This window comes from Carassius carassius, chromosome 37 (genome assembly GCF_963082965.1).
Source record: "Carassius carassius chromosome 37, fCarCar2.1, whole genome shotgun sequence".
Taxonomy (NCBI): domain Eukaryota; kingdom Metazoa; phylum Chordata; class Actinopteri; order Cypriniformes; family Cyprinidae; genus Carassius; species Carassius carassius.
The window spans coordinates 24,289,102-24,313,372 of NC_081791.1; the positions used below are offsets into that span (position 1 = coordinate 24,289,102).

Here is a 24,271-nt window from a genome sequence, read left to right on the forward strand (position 1 = left end):
TGCTTTTAGGTTTTGGGTATCCCAGGAGAAGACCGGCAAGTGGTTTTGTGCCTCATTTCTGAAGGGCATGGGGGTGTTTGAAGGATAAGAGGGCCTTGCTGTAATAGATACTTATCTGACTGCCCTGCAGTCCTCAAACACGCTGCTCCTCTGAAGAGATTAGAACCCAGGGAGGGCACATTAGCTCTAATCCCATGCTTTGAGGGCTCTGCCCCACCCCGCGCTCCACTTATTCTTGCCCCTTCTTTTGCAGGGGGATACCTTGTATCTGGCCCATGTGTAAGGGGTGCCTGTGGCTACACAGGAGGGGGGTCAGAGGGTGTGTGTGTGTCTGTGTTTGCAGGGAGAACCGCTGAAAAGCACCGAGAGGCCTCCACTGCTGTGTAACTGATTCCCAGCTCTCTGAAGAGATTAGGTGCTACATTGTTGGTTTGGATGCTCATTTCCATCTGAGGGCCGCTCCCCCTGCGGTTTGGGGCCGCCGTTGTGCCGGGGAGGGGAACTGAAACCAGCGGCTCAAGGCCTCCAGCTTCCTTGTAGTCTTTGTTTTACAAATGACCCAAAATGTAGATGTCATGTCACAGATGCCTTACAAGCACACCAGGTATTGATTGTGAGGAGAAGACAGTGCATTTGTTAAGCGCTTCATGCAAGTCTCGATGCTGGCTGTTATTCGGAGTTTATGATCACAAATGATCAATGATGTCTTATCTAGCTAATGCATTTTATCTACCAAATGCATATCTATCTATCTATCTATCTATCTATCTATCTATCTATCTATCTGTCTGTCTGTCTGTCTGTCTGTCTGTCTGTCTGTCTGTCTATCTATCTATCTCCTTTTTATTTATCAAATGTATATCAGCCTATCTAATACATTTGAGATTTTTCTATACATATATATGTGTCTATATTTCTGTCTGTCTGTCTCTCTTTCTGTTCATAGAACAGGTGTTCTCTTGTTACTGTCTTGTTCTGTACTTATTTTTGCAGCATCCCTGTCTTTCGTTCAAGCAGCAGAACATGTAGCAGGAATCTGGAGGCCGTATGGATGCAGTGCACTGTATTCTCAACCACACACAAGGATGCTAATGTAGATGGGCCCCAATCTACTGCACAAACTCCAACCACCATGCCGCCTGTCACAGGCTAACGAACACCACCTGTCACTCACCCCATGCGGGGGCTGTCAATCAAATCACACCCCAAAAGAGAAGGAGGAGTGGGCGGGCCCGGTCCAGACCCCTAACAAAGGCATCCTCCCATTGGTGAGTACTTGCAATGTCACTTCTCTGTAAAGAAGAGTGATAGAGTGGGGCTGATAACACAAATGACAAAAGATAGATGGATAGTGGAGGGGGTGATTGATAGAGGGGAGGTGGGAAAGACTGATAACATTCACGTTCAGCTAACTTCCCTCTGTTTGGGCCTGTGGACTTGGCATAGCTCATTAGCTCTCAAAATGAGGGTTTCGAACGCTAAAAACAACAGCATTGTTTTAGGAGGCCAACACTTTTATGAGTTCATGCCATTTAAAATGAGACCTGTCTTGTAATGAAATGGCCCACATAAAAGAAAGGTGAATTTTAAAAGCATTAAGGGAAATTTAGACACAACTTTATTTTAATTTCTTTAGGTTTTTTACTTAGAAAAATGTGCTTCATGACATTCAAATGACTTAAAAACCTTTTATTTAGGTCAATATTCAAATATGTTTAGTACAACTGAATCAAAAAAACAAACAAAGTTTTTTCTAGATTTCATATTAGGTGGAAATAGCTCCTTAAAGTAACATCTGGCTTTATTCATTAGTTTGTTTCTTTAGACTAAATTCCTCTATATTATACTTTAGTAAAAGATAAATGTTATAATTCATTTTTAGCTTTTATTCTTTATTCTTTTTATTCTCTCTTGATTCACAGTGTTTAATTAAATTTGACCTCTTCTCACCTCAAAACGACTTAACAAGGAACTACTTCCAGAAAGAAAAACTAACATGTGGAAGGTGTGAAACTCTCTGTGGATTCCCTTCATGCTTTTGTTAACAGATCTTATTGACACCTGACTATTGGCCATTCTAATGAGATGTTCAAGCCTTTTGTCTGCTCATTGGTATGTGATGAGCGCTAAATCGAGTCACACCTTTGACCATTGTCATTATCAACTCATTAGGACACACATACTGCGCTCAATGGATGATCCTCCCATTTGCAAAATTTCCATTTGGGTAAAATGCAGATTTAATTTTCAGTTTAGGAGTACCTAGACAGACCAGTCTGGTTTTGTCTAGACATGTTTAAGATTTATTTTTCCTCACCACTATAAACTATGGTTTATTTCTTATAGTTTATTAATTCAAGCTTGTAGAAGTTGATTTATTACAGATTTCTTTTTATATGACATTTAGTATAACTACAACATCAAAAAAAAAAAAAAAAAAAAAAAAATATATATATATATATATATCCATGAAATAAATTTAAATTAAAATTCTTTACCATATATAAATGTGATTATTTTACTTTTTATTTACTGTGTATATGTATGGTTATTTTATTAAATTTTTAACAGACACTTTATAGTTTATATGTATAATTTTCCACCCATTTGCATGTTATTTCAGTTTATTTAGTTTATTAGTAATAGTTTAACTTCTATTTTAAGGTATATCTTAAAGCCACATTTTTTGCTTATTTATTTATGAGCTTTTTTATTTACCATATTTGTATTTTTAACATCCATTTTGAGTATGTCATAGTCAAACCAAGTTTTCTGCTTGTTTATTTTATTTATGAGATTATTTATCTATTTTATTATTATTTTAATTACCATGCATTTGCATGGTTGCTTTATTTTATTTACTTTTATTTTCTAAGCCATTTTACAGTAGCCATTTTCTAAAGTAAAACCAGGTTTTGTGCATATTTTTTATATATAGTGCATTTTTATGTATCTATGTATATTTGTTATATACAAACGAAATGTATATAAGTGTATCCATTAATTATATTTTTTTATTGTCCAATTGATTAATTATGACCTATGAAAATATCTTTTCAGTAAACATATTTTATGCCGATTTGAGGATTCCAGTTGACCTTGATGTGTAGAAGTAACACTAAGCTGGTAAGTACCGGCATCTTTTTCTCTGATCCTGCAGTTGTTGATTTGTATTGATTAATCTGGTTTATCTGTTTGGTCAACCACAACAGTAGAGTGAAACAAAATTAAATTAAGCTCTCAGGAGAAATCTCCACTGACGCCAATCTTGATTTCTCTGCTTTCTCTGTGGTGAAAGACTGGAAAAGCTCATCTCTTATCTGAAGTATGTCGGTCTGCTATCTCCCACTGTTCTCCTCTCTGCAAATGACTGCCATCGCATGAGCAAACAGTCTTAACTGGACCTGTCAGGACATGAGTACACCTGTATTGTGTGTGAGAAGAGAGGAAAGAGAGGAGAACGCAGAGTGTGTGAGGAACACAATAATCACAGCCCTGAGCTGCTTATCTCTAGAGATGCAGCATAAGCTTTGCTCTTTGCTCTCTGTTTCTACCATTGTGCTAGGTGAGTAAATTTGCTCTTGGCCCGAAGGGATCTTAACCCCACCCTGCTTCCAAACTTATCTGTCCGTCTGTCAGCCCTTCAAATGTCTCACACCTTCACAACCTCACCATACAAAATCTTAATAAACATTTCCAAATAAAAGGTGATGAACCTGACAAAGATCAAGGTAAGTAACACTTCTTTCCATCAGATACACCACTGAAATAATACATAAGATACATCTAAACTTAATTCTGGGACTCTTATCAAAGTTTTAGGAAACAATGCATGCCAGCATTGTTTACTAGATTAAAGAGCAGGTTTCAACAAAAAACTTGTATTTCCAATGTCAGAGAGCCTGCACCCCCTTGCTATCGGGTTGTTTGCTGTGCTTTTCTCTCCAGGGCATTGGTATGTATGTTTAGGAATTCTAATCTTATCTGAGTATCTCTCTACATTAACATCTGTTATGCTGCAATTACCATAAACATTAGTCGACACCTGTTTCGCTTTAACCTATTTAATTACGCCAGTTGTATCCTACTAGTTTGTTGTGGGCAAAAGCAAAGTCATCCGCTTTTAAAAGTGGTTTGATGTTCGGTAACAATAAAACCAAATAGACTAATTCATAGTCCAGGGTCGTTTGGAACCGAGAGAAAAAAAATCATTTGCAGCCGTGCCGAAATGATTTATCTTATAATTGAAATTAGAAAAATAATTTCTAGTTTAACCTATTGGATTAGAAAAAAAAATGTACGTGTAGGCTAAAATGAAGTAGACACAAAATTGTATCTGATTAAACAAATTGTATTTTTAATAAGTTTAACGAAAATATTATCTATTTAAAAAAAAAATCTAAATTAAAATGTTATATATATATATATATATATATATATATATATATATTTTTTTTTTATTATTATTATTATTTTTTTTTTACTTGCACTAAATCTAATTTCAAATCAAAGCACCTAAAGTTACCAAATCGGTGTTAATCTACAAGATACAAGATATGTTCTTGCTTTTTCGAACACCTCAGACACACATTTATTGCACCGTGTTGCTAATCAAATTCTGATAATGGCTTGTCATGTCGTGTCTTGTATCGGTTTGCTCAGACAAAAAGATGAAACAGTCTCAGCAAGTTGGAAAAAAGTTTATTCTGAGACGTTAATGTGCGACATTTGTAGCTGTTCCGACGGTTTTAAATCGCTTCTCTCGACTGAGCCTCATTCAATTCAATTTAAAGTGTTTCCATTCAATATAGATTAAGTAAAACATATAAAACAAAACCATAATAGCTATATTAAATGTAAAATAATATTTTAAGTGATTTCTCTACGTGAAACTTACTTTCATGGTTTTAATAATTAGCCTATATTAAAGTATGTTAGATCGACGTAGCCTACAATCAAACACAAATCTCATATAGGAGCATTTCCAAAAAAAAAAAAAAGAGAAAAAAAATAAAAATTCGATTGGAGCCCTAATGATTTTCACTCTTCAGTAGGCTACGGATAAACGTAAGATAAGCATCGTGAGTTTAAAGACTTTTAGATGGCGTCAAAAGGAACAACCGAGATTCTCCTTTGAAGGGATTTAGCCCCAGTGAAAGCTTTTGGATCACAGCTGTCAATCAACCACCATGGCACCGCCCACTGGCGCGGCTCCGCCTATAAAGAGCGCCCGTGAACTCGAGGGAGCGTCATTCAAACACCAGAGCTCAGGGAATAAGGATGCCTGCTTCTCCAACGGGGTTTGGAAACTTCTTCATGGACAGGAACATCAGCATGCCCGCTGGATATCAATTTTTGGGCTGCCCGCCCGGAATGCAACAGCCACCGCAACATCTTGTTGGAATGCCCGGGGTTCCCTTACCTTTCTCAGGAATACCGGGGTACAGTTTCATCGCTTATCCTCATCCGGGACACATGGCACACATTGTAAGTATTTTATTTTTATATATTGCATATGCAAATTTTAAGAATTTATTTTGTACTACAAATGGTAGCTATAGCCTAATGCATGTGGAAAATAAAAAACACGACAAACTGAAAAATTATTCTTTATATGCATATCTTTAATATTCTAAAACCGATTCTCTTGCTTACTTTCAGAGCAATTCCTATGACCTGAAGGCTGCATCTCCGTATCAAGCTCTCCTCGGACGTGGAGCACCTTATTACTCTCCATATCGTCCCATGCCAGCTGATGACCCGAGTAGGGTCACCAAAGTGGCCACCAGAGAGAGCACCAGCGCTTTGAAGGCCTGGCTCAGCGACCACCTTAAAAACCCATATCCCACCAAAGGTGAGAAGATCATGCTCGCGATCGTCACCAAAATGAGCCTCACGCAGGTGTCCACGTGGTTCGCCAACGCCCGGCGCCGCCTGAAGAAAGAGAACCGGGTCAGCTGGGCCTCCAAAGGAAAGTCCGACGAGGAGGATGAGGAAGAGGAGGGTGAGAGCGAAGAGGAGGGGTCTTTGAGGAAAGGCACGGAGGATGAAGATGAAATCGATCCTCAAACGGTTGATGACGATGAGGAGGATGTCGCGGGGTCAAAGTCGGTCGAGGGCCGTTTAGCGGAAGGACTGGATCAGCAAAAGGAAAGTGACAAGTCTGACACGTCGCGTGAGAGCAAAAACGAGGTGTGTAAACAAAACGTCGATGTCCAGAAACCTAAAATCTGGTCTCTCGCGGAAACCGCGACTTCAGATATCGTCAAGAAACCCAGCGATCTGAAACATCTCCACAGTCCAGACTTCGGGAGGTGGTGGGCTGGGTGGCCTTCAAGGGAATCCTACTCGCCTGTGAACCTCTCCACACATGACCTGCTCAAACAAACTCAATGAATCTGTTAATCCAAGACACTATAGACTGAATTCTGGATGCACTTTGAAAAACAATTGGGAACCTTTTGTTGTGGAAGTTTGCATGGGCTAAGATTTCACCCAAAGGATGCGTAGACCTATTGTGTAAATATTGTACAGATATTTTGTTTAAATTATAAGTGCATTTACTTGCTGACTTATTTTTGCTAAAATAAAACGTTGAAAAAAATGTAAAGAATTCTGGTCAATGGTTATGGTTAAAGTCTTCGGTAGTGGTTTAGGGTTTGTTTAAATGATATAACTCGTATGCGAGTTGCGTTGATGTTGTTATTAAATAACAATAATTACGTGTTTAATTGTTTTGCTTTTAGGTTTAGTTACAGCTTACTCTGGATTTCCAGCTGTAATGCTGTAGTTTCTTAAAGTCATAAAGACCCATTAATTAGAGCAATAAGTTACGAAAAGTCTCAAATTTCAGTTAATTTAACTAGCCTAAGTGTTTGTTACCAGCAACATAATTAAACGGGCCATCGTTTAACAAATATGAACCTTATAAAATGTAATATCTGAAATAAAAATAATATAGATAGTTATGCTGTTTACACAAGCTATTAGAGCATCAACATGATGCATACTGTACAGGCATACCAAGACTCGCCTCACCCAATAAAAACTGGCCACAACTAGGCCTAATAAAAGTTATAAAATAAATTACAATTTTGTTAGTAAATCAAATTCGACAGTAATTGGCTTTAAAAAAATAATGCAGCATATTCGCCATTCGCTGTCTGCCAAAAAAAAAAAAAATCAGATAACTATCGGTTTAATGTTCACTCCTTTATCCATGATCACTCTCGAAAAACTTAAAAAGCCTACATGTTCACAGTCTAACTTTATATATGATAATTCTTGACGTCATTTAAGAGGGGCTCTCAGATTTTGGAGGCAGATCAAGACTCAGAGCTTCACTTCAAAGCTGGATTTAGGCTTCATGTTATCAGTGAGGACACTACTATTAAGGGATTTGCATATCTGCCTCTGATCTGTTAAAACAATTCAAAACAGCGCGGATTAAGGACATGAATTGTTCCGTTTTAAAGTGTGATAATTAAGATTATTCTCCTGTTTAGTCACGATTTGACAGACGAATAGTGCCAGAGGCTTCTACCTTTACCCTCATTTAGTGCTTAAATGGGATCAAACGTGCACAAAGTGACTTATGAGAAAATAAATAGTATACTGACAAAAAAAGTCAAATGAAAAAAGGTTAAAAACTGAAATTAATATTAGACAACTTGAACTGGAAAAATTCTCATTTTATTAAATATATTATATATTTATTATATATATATATATATATATATATAAACATGGTACTCACAATTAAATATAGAATTAAACTACTTTTAATGCAAAAAAGGGCAAAAAATAAACAAATGTAACAATTTATTAGAACATAAAAAACACAGTACTTGCAATAATAATAATAAAAAAAATCATTTGCATATTTCACCAATCATCATTTTAATTGTTACTAGAAAACGATCAAATAAATCAAATAAAATAATAATAAAAGAAAAAGGTCAAATAAACTGCTCCATCGAGGAATGGGGCATCAAACATCTTGCATCCTTTAGTTTCTATTATAACTCTCTCTGGCACAAATACACCAATGGGATTAGGCCTTGGGACAATATTCTGTTTTTGCGGCCTCCCCTCTGCAGAGGGAATGATAAAAGGAAAATTCTTCCTTGCCAATCACTATGGCCTCCATGTAAATTCGAAGGCCTGTGGCCTGTTAATCCAAGGATAATGAGAAAACCCCTGAGTACAAAAAGGAGCACCTCCCACCCGCCCTCCGAGCACATATTCACAGCTAACACACACTGGGCACAACAATCTCCTCCGTGCCCCCCTTCCAGTGGCCCAAATGATGTGTAATCCCAGTCTAAACATGACAGGCAAAAGGCTGTGATATTGAGATAAGGATTGAGTCGTTGAACAATGGCGTGAGATACATTGCATAAATCAGCCATCAATGGGCTTCTCGATCCGAGCATATGGTCATTATGACCTTATTTATAGTTCAACAAGACACTTTTAGATTTGTTTAAGATATATTCAAAAATGTGACCTTAATAATAATGCCAAATGTATTTATTTATTTTTTATTAATTTATTTAATACATTTTCTAATAAATAAAGGAAGATAAAATAAGAAAAATAGTGCACCTTGTGATTTTCCTTTAATCAAAAAGCGAGATTAAACGTTTTTAATTTTCAAAATACCTCAAATATGGAAATGGCAACCTCATGTGGACAGTATCCCACAATGCATGAGCGATTTATCAGTTTTACACCAGTTTTTCCGAGGACATTTCACACCTCATAAGAAGCGAGAGAAAAGCGTATAGTGATAGACAGGTAATTATTTATGGTGAATCAGGAACTTTTTTTAATATGTACAGAGAATCAGCCATTCGTGTAATATGTACAAAATTATTTTTAATACAAAATTAATAATAAAAGATAAAAAAAAAAAAAAAACTGGATGGAAATATTTACACAAAATGCAAGCAACCCTGAGTTCACAACAATTAACAGTTGAAATGACAGTTCAAAGACAGCAACATTTAAAAAACATATACATCATTTTTAAACATAATAATAATAATACACTTCTGTACCACATTATTTTCAATCCCAACTAAAAAAATTGTAATGTTTAAAACTTCAATATTTAAGCATTTTGGAAAACACAGAATAAGTGTTTAGTCCTAAATATTAAACAAACAAACAATAGCCCTGAGATGCATGCGTGTTTGTTCAGTGCAGTCTTTCTCCATCACATTCTGCATTTTTTTAATAGCAGACTACAGCTGATGTGACAGAAAATCTCCTCAGAAATGCTTCTTTTTTTCTCCACTCTTTTAGAATAAGTGTCAGTAGCACGTGTCCATGGAAAGCAAGAAGCCACCCTCATCCACTACTAGAATCCATCACTGTTTGCATTTTGGTTTGCTTCTAATTAGATTAATGGCTTTTCATTTTAAACAAATTTTATTGTAATGCTTTTCAGCATATTGTAACAGTCACATTGCAGTGTTAATGAAACTGGGAACACTTTGATCTTGTAAGACACAAAGACATTAAGAGTAAAGCAATGCTTTATAGTGTAATGCTCTATATACAGTATATAGAAGGTTGTAACGTGATGGAAAGACTTTGCAGAAGACTGTGCTCTACAAAAATGAATTTGATTCAGTAGTTGGGGTAATAGTGGGTTTGCCATCCTCTTGTGCTACGAAATTTCCATTGTCAGTCAAGTTGCTTAGCGTGGGGCTCACAGGTACGCTGTGGTCAATGTCCTCCTGAGGCTGTTGATTTAGTGGTTGGTATGCTCTCTCCGGATCTTCAGGTTCTCCATGTGTTAAGACCTCTATGGTTTTTTTGGGGAACTAAAAACAAAAAACCATTATCATTAATTTCTAAACATGAGAATTTTGCTTTCCTTTGTTGCTTGCGACTGAATGGCAAACCCAGACATTTACCTTATAACATCCAGATTTTCCTAGAAGAAAGTAAAAACACGGTTAATGATAAAAAGCTGGAATATGAGCACTTCAGTGCATAGGAATTGATTGTGAGAAAAGGTATATATACGAGATATTGTAGATACATGAATTAGATCATCAGTAGGTTGCAGCACTTACTTTTTTTAATGAAAACGAATACTACAATTGCGACGATTATCAGAAAACCTCCCACCCCAATGAGAACGCTGTAAATGTTTGTACCAGCCACTGAAACAAAACACACAACAAACTCGGATGACAATCTTCATCGTATCTAATAGTATGGGAAATCAGAACATTACTACTGACAACATTTCAGTACTTAAAATGCCTTGTTTTAAGTTTATTCTCAAAAGTGAACACACCAGTTTAGCTATACAGGAACTAAAATCTACCCACACAATTCTCCAGTTTTACTAATGTACTTTCAATGCTTAAATAAAGTCTTTAGACTTAGTCCACATTAAGAGCTATCAAATAAACAACAATTTCCATTCCACTGACTATTTAAGATTCATATCGACTTCGGGCAAAGAGTGCAAGTGACTGAAAGCACTTTTTACAGTGTACTCACCACAGGTCCGATCTGAGGTTGAATTGCCAGGAGTTTTTTGAACATATCCAGATTCACATCTAGAGGGGAAAAAACAGAACAGAACAGGAAGTTTTATATAAAGACTTCAGGGAATTACTCAGGGAATTATTTCTGTTATTTCATTCAGAATGACTGAATCAACCAGATTGCATTAGGTTAAAAATACATTTAGATTAGGCAGAGATATATTCTTTTTTGGGCAACAATGACGTTACCCAATTGTTGCACACTCATCATTGCAGAAAAAAAATGTTCTAAGAATATTTAGGCAAATATTCCCATTATGCTATTAAAAAGCTGTTTCTATATGTTGTCAGAAAGTTCAAAACATCCCGTTTTTAATGTTTTAAAAAACACTTGTTTATGTGAAAGTTAAAGGGAACATTTATTTAACATTCAATTTTATAATTTTGGAAACATTATGGGAATGCTACTTTTTGAATGTTTTCTGAACCATCTGAAACTAGAAGGTAGGGACATTTTTTAAAAATGTTGGACCAAAGCCCAAGCACAAATGTTTCATTAAAACGTTTTATGAATGACGTATAAACAGTGTTTTTGTGCTAACATTTTTGGAAGGTTATTAATTGCCAGATAACTTTAATTGATTCTATTAACATTACTGGAAGAAAGTTTGAGAAAACTGGGATTTCATATACACAATAGTATATGAGACCAGCACTAACAGAAAAAAACAAAGGGACTTATTATCAGAAGTTTTTTCATACTCTCTCCATTTCATGCAGGTGTCAGAAGAATCATTGGTGGAGAATGTTCCATCTTCACATGGCTCACACACAGTATCACTAACCGATGAACCTGTCAAAATACAGAGTAACAGGAGGCAAAGATGAAACTCTTGTGTGTATTCTGTGTAAATGAAGTGTATGCACAGGGTCTGAACCTACAAGCTTTCATTTAACCACTAGCTATACCACACCATTCAGCTCCTTCCAAGTGTTCATTAAAACACATTTAAAATTATATTTTGTGACATGATATTACGATTCATTTTTTAATAAGAATGTAATGATTCAAATTAAGACAGAATCAACATGAAAAAGTAGTTTTACATACAAATCTGACAGAACAAACCTTTTTTGAAAACTCTCTGTCCTGGCTTGCAAACTGTATGTTTTGTACATGTTTCGCAGTCATCAAATTGTGTACAGTAGTATCCATCTTTACACTGACATTTGCTTAGCTTGGTCTTGCTGGGTTCAATTTGTGGCAGAAAATGCAAATCTGAAAATTGAATAAAAATTAAAATAAAAAAGAAAATCAAGCGAAAAAAATAAATAAAGAGTAACTTCACGGAGACTTTCCAATTACATTTATTCACTTGGTAGCTGCTTTTATTTATAATCTAAAAATGCTGATTAATTTATACTAAAGATTTATACTAAGATTAATAGTTCTTTAAACAATTAATTATTAATATTTATAGATATTGCTAGCATGCTAAAATAGGTGCAACTGTCTAATAATATAGATACATTAATAAAAAAAAATAAAAAGTTAAACTTGTGGACACTCACTAGGGTCACAGCTGGGCTGGCGCTCACATCTGGTTTCACTTGTGTAGCCACTCTGATACTCTCCGTCTTGGCAGTCCTGACAGCTTGGGTCCTCGCAGTTATCATTCACCAACATCCTCTTACCTGTAACACAATCACAGTAACTACCCGCTCTGATTAGACTAAGAGATTCATATATTAGGGCTACGAGTAAGCAAAACATGATGCTATTGTTTTTTTTTTAATGTAAAACAATATAAACTATTAAAACTAAGGCAATTTAAGGCAATAAAAACAATATGGTACTGTAGACTATTCATGTGTATTTTTATAGAAAACAAGGAAGTAGAGGCTACATGCTGATACTTCCTCTATCTAGACTATATCAGTTTACTGACACGCTACACAGTTCGTCAACATACCTGGTCCACACATCTTACAGCATTTATCATCCTTCATATAATGTGTTTCCTTCTCACAACACCACACAAGGTACACCAATGTGACCTGTCAAAGGTAAATACATAAAGAACATTATGAAGAATATTAACCCTTGTGTTGTGCTGAAAATCCTTCACCTAGTTGGTGTTCCTGGTACAAAATTGCTTGTTAATCTTTAAGTATGCTATATTATCACCAGATCTTAGATTCAATCTTTTTGTCAACTTGTTTTTTTGTAATTGCCCTAACGAAAAATTACAAGCATTATGATCAACACTATATTTACATGTAAGCATGTTTTTGAGTTATTTAAGTGGGCATGCGGTCCCTCAGACCTCCAAACAGAAACACTGGGCAAACTTGAAACCGAAACGACTTTATTAACGTTACAAAAACAATGCGGAAAGTCCCGAAGATCCCCGGAATGACCGCTTTTCAATACAGAAGGCTGGGACCTTACAATAGTGCATTAAATGACTATTAAACAACCAGACGATGCAAATGTTTTTATATGTGTATTAGACACAGACACTTTAAATGCTTCTCCAAGACCAGTATTCAACTCAAAAGTGAAAGTAACGCTAACACACGAGTCACTGTTTTAATAACAACGACAATCTAAGCGTTCTAAATGCTGCACATGAAAAATAGAAACTGATTCATTGTTAAACTGGATATTAGCAAGTTCAATAATAACCACCGTTAATTTTAACGTGTAGCCTAGTTAACATGCACGCACAAAGCGTTACTCAAGCGTAAAGTACATCACTCACCAACACCCAAGGAATGAAAGCTGTCCTCATGTTTATATCTGTAATAACCGATCCTTGTAACCAGCTGTTGATGTATCACAAACACATAAGAAACTAAACCGTCTGCTAGAGGTCTTAAACGCTTGACAGGCGCGAAGCGAACAATGGGGAAATTTCTTTTCCCGCAGACACGCCTACAATGACGTGACGTGACCGTTTCCCATTTCCAAGAAGAGAGAGTAGAAACTCTAAAGACGGATTATTAATGATATTTATAGGCTAATTCATGATAAAACTGGAAAAGTATTACACTTTTAAGAATTATTTCACTTTTCGCATTTTTTAAAAGTTGCGTAAAATAATAATTAATATAATTTGAATTAATATAACCTAATCTAATATATAAATCATCATTTTATGAATTTGAGAAAAAACCCAGATAATAACATGGAATTGGTTTGTCTCTCAGTCTAATTCCATGACAACGTGACTCAACCAGGCAGAACTTCCCAGCTCGACTTTCACTTCTTTCAGAACACAAACCGTATTGAGTGATGTCAGCAGTGACGAAACGTTTACCTCTTATTTGCAAGTGACATTTATTTACTTACGTACTTGACGGATTAAATGTCACTTTAGCATCATTAGCAAAACAGAAAATCCTAGTTTATCTACTGAATGGACTACACTGTGTGACTAAAGCAGAAAGATTCTGAGCACTAAGGCCTGCCATTGCATTTTGTACTTTTTACTTTTGCATTTTGGAGGGAATGTAAACATTTAGTGTTGGTAGCAGTGCAGTGATGTTTGCAGTGCTTTCGAACACACAATTAAATTAAATAAATCAATAAATTGATGTGTTATAATAAGAGACGATTAATTTTGGGGTAAATGTGAACTGCAGTATACAGGTGCATCTCCATAAATTAGAAAAGTTCATTTATTTCAGTAATTCAACTCAAATTGTAAAACTTGTGTATTAAATAAATTTAATGTGAACAGACTGAAGTATAAGTCTTTAATTATTTTAATTGTGATGATTTTAGCTCACATTTAACAAAACCCACCAATTCACTATCTTAAGAAAATTAGAATATGGTGACATGCCAATCAGCTAATCAACTCAAAACACCTGCAAAGGTTTCCTGAGCCTTCAAAATGGTCTCTCAGTTTGGTTGAGGCAACACAATAATGGGTAAGACTGCTGATCTGACAGCTGTCCAGAAGACAATCATTGACACCCTTCACAAGGAGGGTAAGCCACAAACATTCATTACAAAAGAATCTTGCTGTTCACGGAGTGCTGTATCCAAGCATGTTAACAGAAAGTTGAGTGGGAGGAAAAAGTGTTGAAGAAAAAGCACAATCAACCGAGAGAACTGCAGCTTTATGAGGATTGTCAAGCAAAATCGATTCAAGAATTTGATTGAACTTCACAAGGAATGTACTGAGGCTGGAGTCAAGGGATACAGACGTGTCAAGGAATTTGGCTAGAGTTGTTGTAATCCTCTTGTTAAGCCACTCCTGAACCACAGACAACATCAGAGGCGTCTTACCTGGGCTGAGGAGAACAAGAACTGGACTGTTGCCCAGTGGTCCAAAGTCCTCTTTTCAGATGAGATCAAATTTTGTATTTCATTTGAAAACCAAGGTCCTAGAGTCTGGAGGAAGGGTGGAGAAGCTCATAGCACAAGTTGCTTGAAGTCCAGTGTTAAGTTTCGACAGTCTGTGATGATTTGGGGTGCAATGTCATCTGCTGGTGCTGGTCCATTGTTTTTTTTGAAAACCAGTCACTGTACCCGTTTACCAAGAAATTTGCCCTCTGCTGACTAGCTTTTTGAAGATGCTGTATTAATTTTTCCATCAGGATTTGGCACCTGCCCACACTGCTAAAAGCACCAAAAGTTGGTTAAATTTCATTGGTGTTGGTGTGCTTGACTGGCCAGCAAACTCACCAGCCCTGAACCCCAGAGAGAGTTTATGAGGTATTGTAAAGAGGAAAATGAGAAACAAGAGACCAAAAAAATGCAGATGAGCTGAAGTCCACTGTCAAAGAAACCTGGGCTTCCATACCACCTCAGCAGTGCCACAAACTGATCACCTCCATGCCACGCCAAATTGAGGCAGTAATTAAAGCAAAAGGAGCCCCCACCAAATACTGAGTACATGTACAGTAAATGAACATTCTTTCCAGAAGGCCAACAATTCACTAAAAATTTTTTTAATGCTCTTATGAAGTATTCTAATTTGTTGAGATAGTGAACTGGTGGGTTTTTGTTAAATGCAAGCCAAAATCATCACTGTTACAAGAACCAAAGAATTAAACTACTTCATTCTGTGTACACTGAATTTATTTAATACACAAGTTTCACAATTTGAGTTGAATTACTGAAATACTTTTCCACGATATTCTAATTTGAGATGCACCTTTATAAAAAATATAAATAATATGAAGTATTATATAGAGCAGTGTTGTTATTAATTTAATTAAATGTTTAATTATTTGAAATGAAGCTGAAATAATACAATAAAAAGTATATATAAATAAATACTACAATAGTATATTCACTAATACTATACACTGATATAGTCCTATTGATAAATAATATAAAACTATAGCCTATAGAATAGATAAAAAAGTGATAGCAAAACACAGCTCATGAAAAAATAATGTTGATACAATGGCAGCATGATTTTACACAGTTCACACATTTGGCCACTGTGAGAACAGAAGGGCAAAACAGAATGTAACTTGAGAGTTTTACAGCCGCAGGTGAATCCCACCCTTGCTAAAGGGCTCTCCCCTATGAAAAGAAAAAAAAACCCAGGTCTGCATTCAACAGACAGCATGAGGAAATCCCCACGTTACAAGGAAGTTGTTTTGGAATATACATGCATGAGTACTTCTAGGGACATACCGTGGAAGGGAATAAATTGGCCAGATTCCAACACAATGACATCTGGATTCAGGAACTTCAGACTTAGATTTTTAAAACATAAAGCTGACTGTCTCTCACTTCCTCACAAGGTATTCTGTCTGAGAATGATTTAGGCATGACATACTGTAATTAAAAGTTCTAGTGAAAAACCCTTCAGTCCCAAGAGGAACGGTTCAGAGAATATGGACGTCACATTTTCCACGTCAGTTTTGAAAAAAAAAAAAAAGCTTTTATTTTTCCAAGACACTGTTCAGTCTTGGGGGCTTGTTGTATAAAGGTCTGTAGGCCTGTGTGTTCAAAGTGCAATAATTGACAAGTATGCAAAAGTTATATGACAAATTCTGCAAAAACACCAGAATAAAAAATACATCTGCTTTACAGTTTGTGAGAGAACTTCACTACACTAATCACTAGACTACTAGCAAATTAAATAGGATGTAAAACTTCCTTTTCTCAGTCTGTCACTTTTTCACGAATATAGGCTATTTTAAGTAGGTGTTAATTGACCTTCATTTGAATATGTTTGGGAGTTTTTAGGTGTTGAGGGATTGCTAAGAACACAACCTTTAAACTTTGTTTATTCTGTGAATTTTGTTTTGTTTAGTCTTAATGTGGTTGTTCAATGTATAAAAAAAAGTTTAAGGCAAATTAATTTGTGAAATTAAAATACGAATTTCTTCCCCAAATTAAGTGTCAGTTTCATAGTTTGCCAAACTATTGAAGTTAATAGTTCAGAATTAAAAATCATAATTAGATTTTTTACATTTTCACAAATGTACGCAATGTTAGGGTGGTTGTCTGGGCATTGCCACAGAGGTATGGACCATTGCCTTCACTCAGGAGGGGAGGGGTGTATGGGTTCGATTTTGATTCAATATCAGTTACTTGGTTTAAACTCAGTATTTGCTTACATTCATTGTGTGTAATTATACAATCATTATTAAAAAGGATGTAGGCTTAAGTTATTTAAAACTCCAGTGTTTAAATGTGTCTAAATATGTATTGAAATTAAGAACTGTAAAAAAAATTAAGCAAGTATGACCTGCAGTTTTCTAGATATATTTAGTAAAGAGCCATACAGGTAGTGACTAAATCATGGCATTACAAATGAAAATTATTTGTTTTACCTGACCACAAAATGACTCTAATTTGCATAGGAATTTAAAACCTTCCTATTTTAACCTTACATTCTACACTAATTGTTATATACATACGCTATTAGAAAAACATCATAATTGCACAAATAGTATTTAAGATCTCTTTAAAATATTAAATTAATATTATTTTACTAAAAAAATAGTTAAGCTTTATGGTCACATTATAAGTAAGCAATACCTGAGGTTTAAGGAAACCATATTAATGTTGCCTCTCCATCACTCTCCAGAATAAAATGATAGCTACTGTAAATGCCATCGACTTAATAATCAATGCATAATATGCTGTAATGTTTAGCTACCAAAAATTGCTGCAAGTAATTCCTGTATGATGAAGCTGTAGTCTATTCAACTTATACCCCTTCAAAGGTATTGTCAACGCTGGTTTGTTTGGAGAGTGCTTTGGATAAAAAACGAAGCAATGAGATTTACGCGGGCAGCGTGAGAGCGCGAGACAGAGCCTGGAAGCGTGTCTGACGCCAAATGCGTGAGAGTTGGCAACCCTGCATACATAATGCTTAAACGAACAGTCAGATAAAGGGGGGAGGTGTATGATTTTATTTTTCATTTTTCCGTCTTCATATAAGCTACATTTAAAGAAACTGGCTTGTAAGAATATAAGAATATGTAAGAATTTGTGTTACAGGTAAAACGCCCTCTTGTGCTAGTTTACAGTATTGCATATGATAAGTATTTCCTGTAACATGCGTCCCAATGTGCATTCTATCCATCCTAAATTATATGTGATATAAGTGATTTTCAATAATATTTAGGACAGATAGGGTGGATAGTATTCACATTAGGACGCAGGTTAGGTGTCTAATTTTAACATTGTAAAAGTAGTGCAGTATACTTTAGAGCACATCCGATGTATGTACAGAAGCAGTATGCACTGATTTTTTCCTGTTTTTGCACCACATTATTACTTGAATATTATAATTTAAGACTAGTAACGACTATTAGCACTGATTGGAGCACCAAACCTACATTTTGATAAAATGCAGTTGATTATTGACTAATTAAACTGCAGAGAGTGAAGGGAAGTTAATGTCATTAAACCTGATAAGAAATTTCCAGGTTCATTTAACCCCAAGATCAAAAGAAAAATAAGAAATAATATTTTGCTTAAAGAAAATTATGATTATTCTTAGGACCTTATATTTAGGATATGATTCTTTTAGGATTAATTTTCTTTTATTTTTTACAAAATAGAATCTCTCTCTCTCTCTCTCTCTCTCTCTCTCTCTTTTTTTTTTTTTTTTTTAGATTTTTTGGGAAATAATGACCTGTTTATATGAGATTCACTCAGTTTTCAGTGTTGAAAAAATTTACTTATTTTTTTTTGTTTTTGTCCAAATTTCCAGGCAGAGCGTTTATTAAAGATGATTGCAATTCTTTAGCATTTGCTTGTGTTTAAGGAAAGGTTAAGCAGTGTGTAGTTCCTTCAGTTTCTGCAGAGCTGATGCGAGGTGAACTTTGCCCTCTCTCTGAGTGTTACGCGTGACCTCGCTGACCTTCAGAGAACTCAGATTCAGATCAAAGATGAGGCTGTAGTTCTGTAGCAGGCGTTTGGCTTGGTCTCTGTCCAAGTAACCTGAAAACATCATTTCATCATACAAGATCAGATTAATGACTTTAGTCTAACATTTTCTGAGTCACAGTGCTTTAAATCACTTTAAAATGTGCTTCAGATAAACTGTATTTGTGTGATGGGTTTTATACCTGTGTTTTGGATGTCACACATTTTTAAGGCCATCTCCATCTTCTGGAACCTCTGAAGCCATGTTTCTTTTTGTTCTGCACTGACATCGCTTCTGTCACTCACTGATTCCAGGTCAGTACTGGCCACTGACACATCCCAGATCTCTGCCTTAAAAACATCCATCAAACCATATTTAAAAACATCCATCAAAATGTGTTATTTTATTTTATTTCAGAAAGCTGCTGACAGTATAAAATGATAATATTTTGGGCAGTTACTGACAGACCTCAACACCTTGCTGTTTGTCTTCTTGTACAGCTTTCTCTATGAACTGCAGCAAGTCTTGATAGTGCACCTGCAAAGCAGCATGGTGAGTAAAATGCACATAACAAAATCACTTCACATAAAAAATTACAAACTTTAATGAAAAATCTCCTATAAAAATCTTTTTTTTTTTTTACCAAATTTGAAAACCGGTAAATTCCAGAAAAACATACACATAACTCTTCTTTCATCTTAGAATATAAAGACAAAAGTAATCAAATCTTTGCAGAAGAAATTCAAACAATTTTTTACTTTATATTTTAAATGTACATTTTGTTTATAATAGTTTATTATGAAAAAACGTTTATAATAAATCGTTTTTACAAAATATTTTTTACAACATTTTTACTTTTCGTTTCAAAATCAAAAGAGAAAAGAAAACAGTTATTTTGCAGAAATACATTTAAATCTATTTTCAGTACCATAAAACGATGTCCCCACGACAAACAAACAAAGAGGTTAATAATGAAAACAGTCAGTGTTGTGTAGTGTAATATGAAACTAGAATAATTAATTCAGTATTCAAGTTAAGATTTCTGATTTAATCATTGGGTTTCATTTTTGACGAATGCATATGCAACTGAAATTGAATACTGACACAAATGATATTATTTGCTGTGATTCCCAGAGGTTCTGCTTGATGAGTGATCTCCAGTACCTGCTCCGGGTCGCTGGTGTTACTGAAGGAGTGGAACATACAGCCCAGTGTAGTGAGCTTCAGAGGGAGCTGCAGTCTGAGGAAGAGACATGTGAGTTCTGACTGATGGATGGTTCCTGATCGGGACGGATCGAGTGATGTCACTTCCTCCTCGATGATCTGGAATGTTGGTGGTTCCAGATCCTGCAGTTCCTCTGAGACGGATGAGAGCAGGCAGAACTCTGGACTCAATTTAACTGGCTCCTCTGTCTGGACATATTGAGTAAGATTTGATTTTAAAGATTTTATTTTTAATTCAGCATACACTATCAAAAGTTTGTGGTCAGTAAGATTTTTTAAAAGTAAATTAGTAATTTTATTCCAGTAAAAAAGACATTTATAATGTCAAATTAATCATTTATTTTATAGAATATTTATTATTTCTTTTCATCAAATAATTCTATAAAAGGTATCACAGTTTCTGCAAAAATATGAAGCAGCACAACTGTTTTCAGCATTGGCAATAATAAATTACATTTTAACAACATATTCATAGAAAACATTTATTTAAATTGTAGAAACATTTCACAATTTTAAGTTTTTTTTAACTGTATGTTCAAGCAAATATATGCAGCCTTAATGAGACTTCTTTTAAAAACATGAAAAATTTCTGACCTCAAACTATTGAACAGTTGTATTTGTTCGATTTGATTAAAGACAGCATGCACATTATGTCTTACCTGTGCTTCCGTAATATGAGGATCTTGCATGAGTTGTTTTGTGTAACCCATGTTGGTTGTAGACTTCAGATGTATGTAGGATCGTGATCGATCTCCACATGGTGCCGTCACACACCGTCTGTCAGGAACCTGGATCATTACCAAACCATTAGCATCCAGCTATCTTCAGCACAAGCTCCAGATTATAAGGCACATTTTTTCCTTCTAGTAAAGAATGGGAAGTGGATTTCAGAACCCTAAACAGCGCTGGTATTTTGATTAGTAAATACTAGGTTTCAGTACCATGGACAGTGCAACCATTTGACATCTAAAGACCTCTAAACTGGTCAATGACAGCCACACAGTGGTAAACAATGGTTAAGTCTAGCAAAATTACAGAGTTTGTGAGTTGAATATTGCATTGTCAGTGTAGGTTTTGATGTAGTTGATTTTTTATTACCTGTCTGAGGACATCTAAAAGGTTTTCTGTTTGCTCAACTGGTCTCAGAGGCTCCAGGTCATGAGAAGGTGATTTTCTGCTTGAATCTCCATCTGTGACTCTGTTAGGTGGACTTTGTCTATGCTTGGAGCAGTTTGTTACCTTAAGATGATCTGTAGGCCTATATATTATATTATATTAAATGTATTTGTATATTTTTTTCATTGGTAATATTAAATGTGTAATGGTAAATATCATAACAGTGTTAAACGACATTTAATTTCATTTTACTTTATGTTTAATTTATCCTGCACCATTTGTGCTGTGGACAATAATAAATAAATACTTTATTATATATATATATATATATATATATATATATATATATATATATATATATATATATATATATATATATATATATATATATATATATATACATTTTTAATCATTTTATATTTTTATTTTTATTATTCTTTGTTTTTTACCTTTTTGTCTGATTAGTAAAATGCTTAATTTGTTTCCCACCAACAATCTTCACCACCAGCTGTGGCATGAATGTCTTCCCTGTGGTTTTCCATCCATCCATGATGTGGGAAGCTCCTACAGAGAAGATAATGAGACACAAATGAGTGATTGTTCAAATACACACAAGCATATATTGGGCATTAAAAGGAATTTTGTGCTTAAAATTGTCTGAATGTCACTGCATTACATGACAAGAAGTCAAACCGCATAACCGACTTCACTTTCCTGAGGCAATTTGACTTTAAAAACTGTAAATCTATCAAATACTTTAATGCTGTGAGTTTGGTTGGTGTCTGAATGCTAAAAAAAAGAAGCAAAAGAAAACATTTACTTACCCACTATCACTGAATCTCTGCTTTTTGTGTCCTTTAGGTCTATGAAACAGGCTCTCTCAAACCGAGTGCCCTTGTCCTGAGCTGATATGTGTCTGAGATACAAGCACGGATGAGGTTAGCAGCAGCAATATCCACAAATAAAAGCACAGCCTGTTCTCTCTAGAGTTCTCTGGACTCCAGGGGTACAATCTCAACTGTGCCATGGTTACCCGACCAGCCCAACCTCTCTGCCACAGCCACTTCCAGTAAATACACAGATAAGAGTGATTTATTACAGTCCGCTTCAGAAAGAAAGTCATTCTGCCTTTCTACACAACGATAAGGTGAGTAAATTGGTTTTAAAAGCCTAAAAATGGTCTCCTAGCTTGCTGAATAGCAATGGTAAATGCTATTATAAAATATTATTATTATTGTTTTTTTTATATTCTCATTGTTATTTTTTTATTATATATATATATATATATATATATATATATATATATATATATATATATATATATATATATATATATATATATATATTCTATTTTATTATATATTTGTAATTTTTTTTATAATATTTATATTTTGAATAAGCTTATTTTATTGTATTTTTTACTGGACTACACAATGATAGGTTAAGTAAATGGTTTTTTTAAAGTTCAAAGATAGGTATTAAGGCAGACAAATTACATTTTATTTAATTTTTTGGCATTTTTGCCTTTATTGTGATATAGGACAGATCAGACATGACAGGAAGTGAAGTGGGAGAGAGAGAAGAGGACGGATTTGGGAAAGGTCCTCAAGTTGGGATTCAAACACGGGATGCCCGAAGCGCAGCGGCGCTGTATGTCGGCTATATCGACTTAATTTTAAATATATTAAGTAAATATATAACATACTTTTAAAATATCAAATCATTTAGGCCTTTATGCTTCAGTTGTTCAGGTTTCAAGGCCAGTGATATGAAGTGCTGCCTCTAGGGGGCGACCTAACACAGGAAGTAGACATTTCATTCCTAATCTTTCAAGTGAGCACTGCCAATACTTTCAGGTCAAGATGACATTAGTAATCAACAGCACATTACTTGAAGATTTATTAATTGTTGTTCAGTTCCACGGCAGATGAAGTCTTCCAGCCAGTGTGCCCATCATGCTAATCCTGACCTGTACTCTCAGGGTGTAATTATTTTATCCATCAGGATTAAGGACTGGTCTGTAGTTTATTTGAGGCAGTAAAGGTGATAATAGAATCAGTTTTAATTTTAGCACAATTCTTGATAATCTACGGGGAGATACAGACAGGTAGAATTGGCTTAATTACCTGTGGAGGACCTCAAACCGGTTAATCCGCTGTCTTTGATTGAAACGTGAGCGCAGAATGTGCTTCTGATTGGACTTGCAGTGGTCAAATGAAAGGCCAGCACATGGCGGATAAAGAACACAAGTCTAATAAGCAACGCGGTTCCCTATTTTGTTTGATTTGTGCAAATTAAGGCGTGAAAGTGGCTCTTAATGAATGCGGAAATGGGTGGTTTTGGGGGGCATCAGTAGTCGTGGCACATCCCAGTGTTTCTGCCTTTCTAAACGGCTTAACACGGTTGAAGTGTGAAAGTCAGGCTAATTCTGATCTTAATGATCAAAATGCGATCCAGCCGGCAGAGGATCGGACTCCCTCCAGGAGGCAGATTGCACAGCTCAGAAACCTCAAAGGAGCATAAAATCACAGTGCTAACACACCACGGAGTCCACTCCAACTTCAGAGGCAGGCAAAGACTGAAAGATGAAAGACGGAGAGAGTTGGTTAGAGATCTGGGATGACAACTGAAAGACTGTAGGTTCAAACCTCACAAGAGGTGATTGAGGAGCTCAAATGAGGCTCTAATCTATGGTTAAGATTCGAATGAATGTGTAATCATTCCGATTGGAATTCCGACATCATTTGGAATCAGTCCTGACGGGATCAGATAAATAAATCCTCTTAGAACTAAACGAGATGCAACTGGATAAACTGAAATTACTACAGGATTTTTCTAGTGAGTGATCTTTATCAGAGCCTTGCTTGATGTATTTGAATAATGTACTTTTGTTATATTGGAATGCTTATAGAAAATTCACAGTCCTTCTGGACTGCTTCCAAATTATGAAAAAAACATTTCATTTGTAATTTTTATAAATAGCCTGCTCAGTGTATGCTTAAATTGACCTTGAGACTCAGAAGGACAAAGAGAAACATTTTCTCTGAATTTCATGGACCTGTT

The 24,271-nt window shown here is 35.3% G+C and overlaps 3 protein-coding genes across 3 annotated transcripts; 1 reads left to right on the forward strand and 2 right to left on the reverse strand.

Moving 5' to 3' along the window:
* The first annotated feature begins 5,070 nt into the window (after nucleotides 1-5,070).
* irx7 (iroquois homeobox 7) lies at nucleotides 5,071-6,805 on the forward strand. Its single transcript, XM_059527082.1, has 2 exons — nucleotides 5,071-5,487; nucleotides 5,662-6,805. Exons 1-2 carry the CDS (start codon nucleotides 5,281-5,283, stop codon nucleotides 6,394-6,396), a joined length of 942 nt encoding a protein of 313 aa, XP_059383065.1. The 5' UTR covers nucleotides 5,071-5,280; the 3' UTR covers nucleotides 6,397-6,805.
* Nucleotides 6,806-9,095: 2,290 nt separating this feature from the next.
* LOC132117776 (tumor necrosis factor receptor superfamily member 5-like) lies at nucleotides 9,096-13,428 on the reverse strand. The gene is made up of 9 exons (XM_059527083.1): nucleotides 13,277-13,428; nucleotides 12,485-12,569; nucleotides 12,084-12,206; nucleotides 11,641-11,790; nucleotides 11,274-11,364; nucleotides 10,525-10,583; nucleotides 10,089-10,178; nucleotides 9,927-9,946; nucleotides 9,096-9,833 (listed from the first exon to the last, which is right to left on the reverse strand). The coding sequence occupies exons 1-9, from the start codon at nucleotides 13,304-13,306 to the stop codon at nucleotides 9,618-9,620; spliced, it is 864 nt and encodes a 287-aa protein (XP_059383066.1). The 5' UTR covers nucleotides 13,307-13,428; the 3' UTR covers nucleotides 9,096-9,617.
* Nucleotides 13,429-18,725: 5,297 nt separating this feature from the next.
* LOC132117777 (uncharacterized protein C1orf87) lies at nucleotides 18,726-21,770 on the reverse strand. Its single transcript, XM_059527084.1, has 7 exons — nucleotides 21,658-21,770; nucleotides 21,191-21,350; nucleotides 20,752-20,880; nucleotides 20,033-20,281; nucleotides 19,337-19,405; nucleotides 19,071-19,218; nucleotides 18,726-18,942 (listed from the first exon to the last, which is right to left on the reverse strand). Exons 1-7 carry the CDS (start codon nucleotides 21,756-21,758, stop codon nucleotides 18,773-18,775), a joined length of 1,026 nt encoding a protein of 341 aa, XP_059383067.1. The 5' UTR covers nucleotides 21,759-21,770; the 3' UTR covers nucleotides 18,726-18,772.
* Between the last annotated feature and the right edge of the window lie 2,501 nt (nucleotides 21,771-24,271).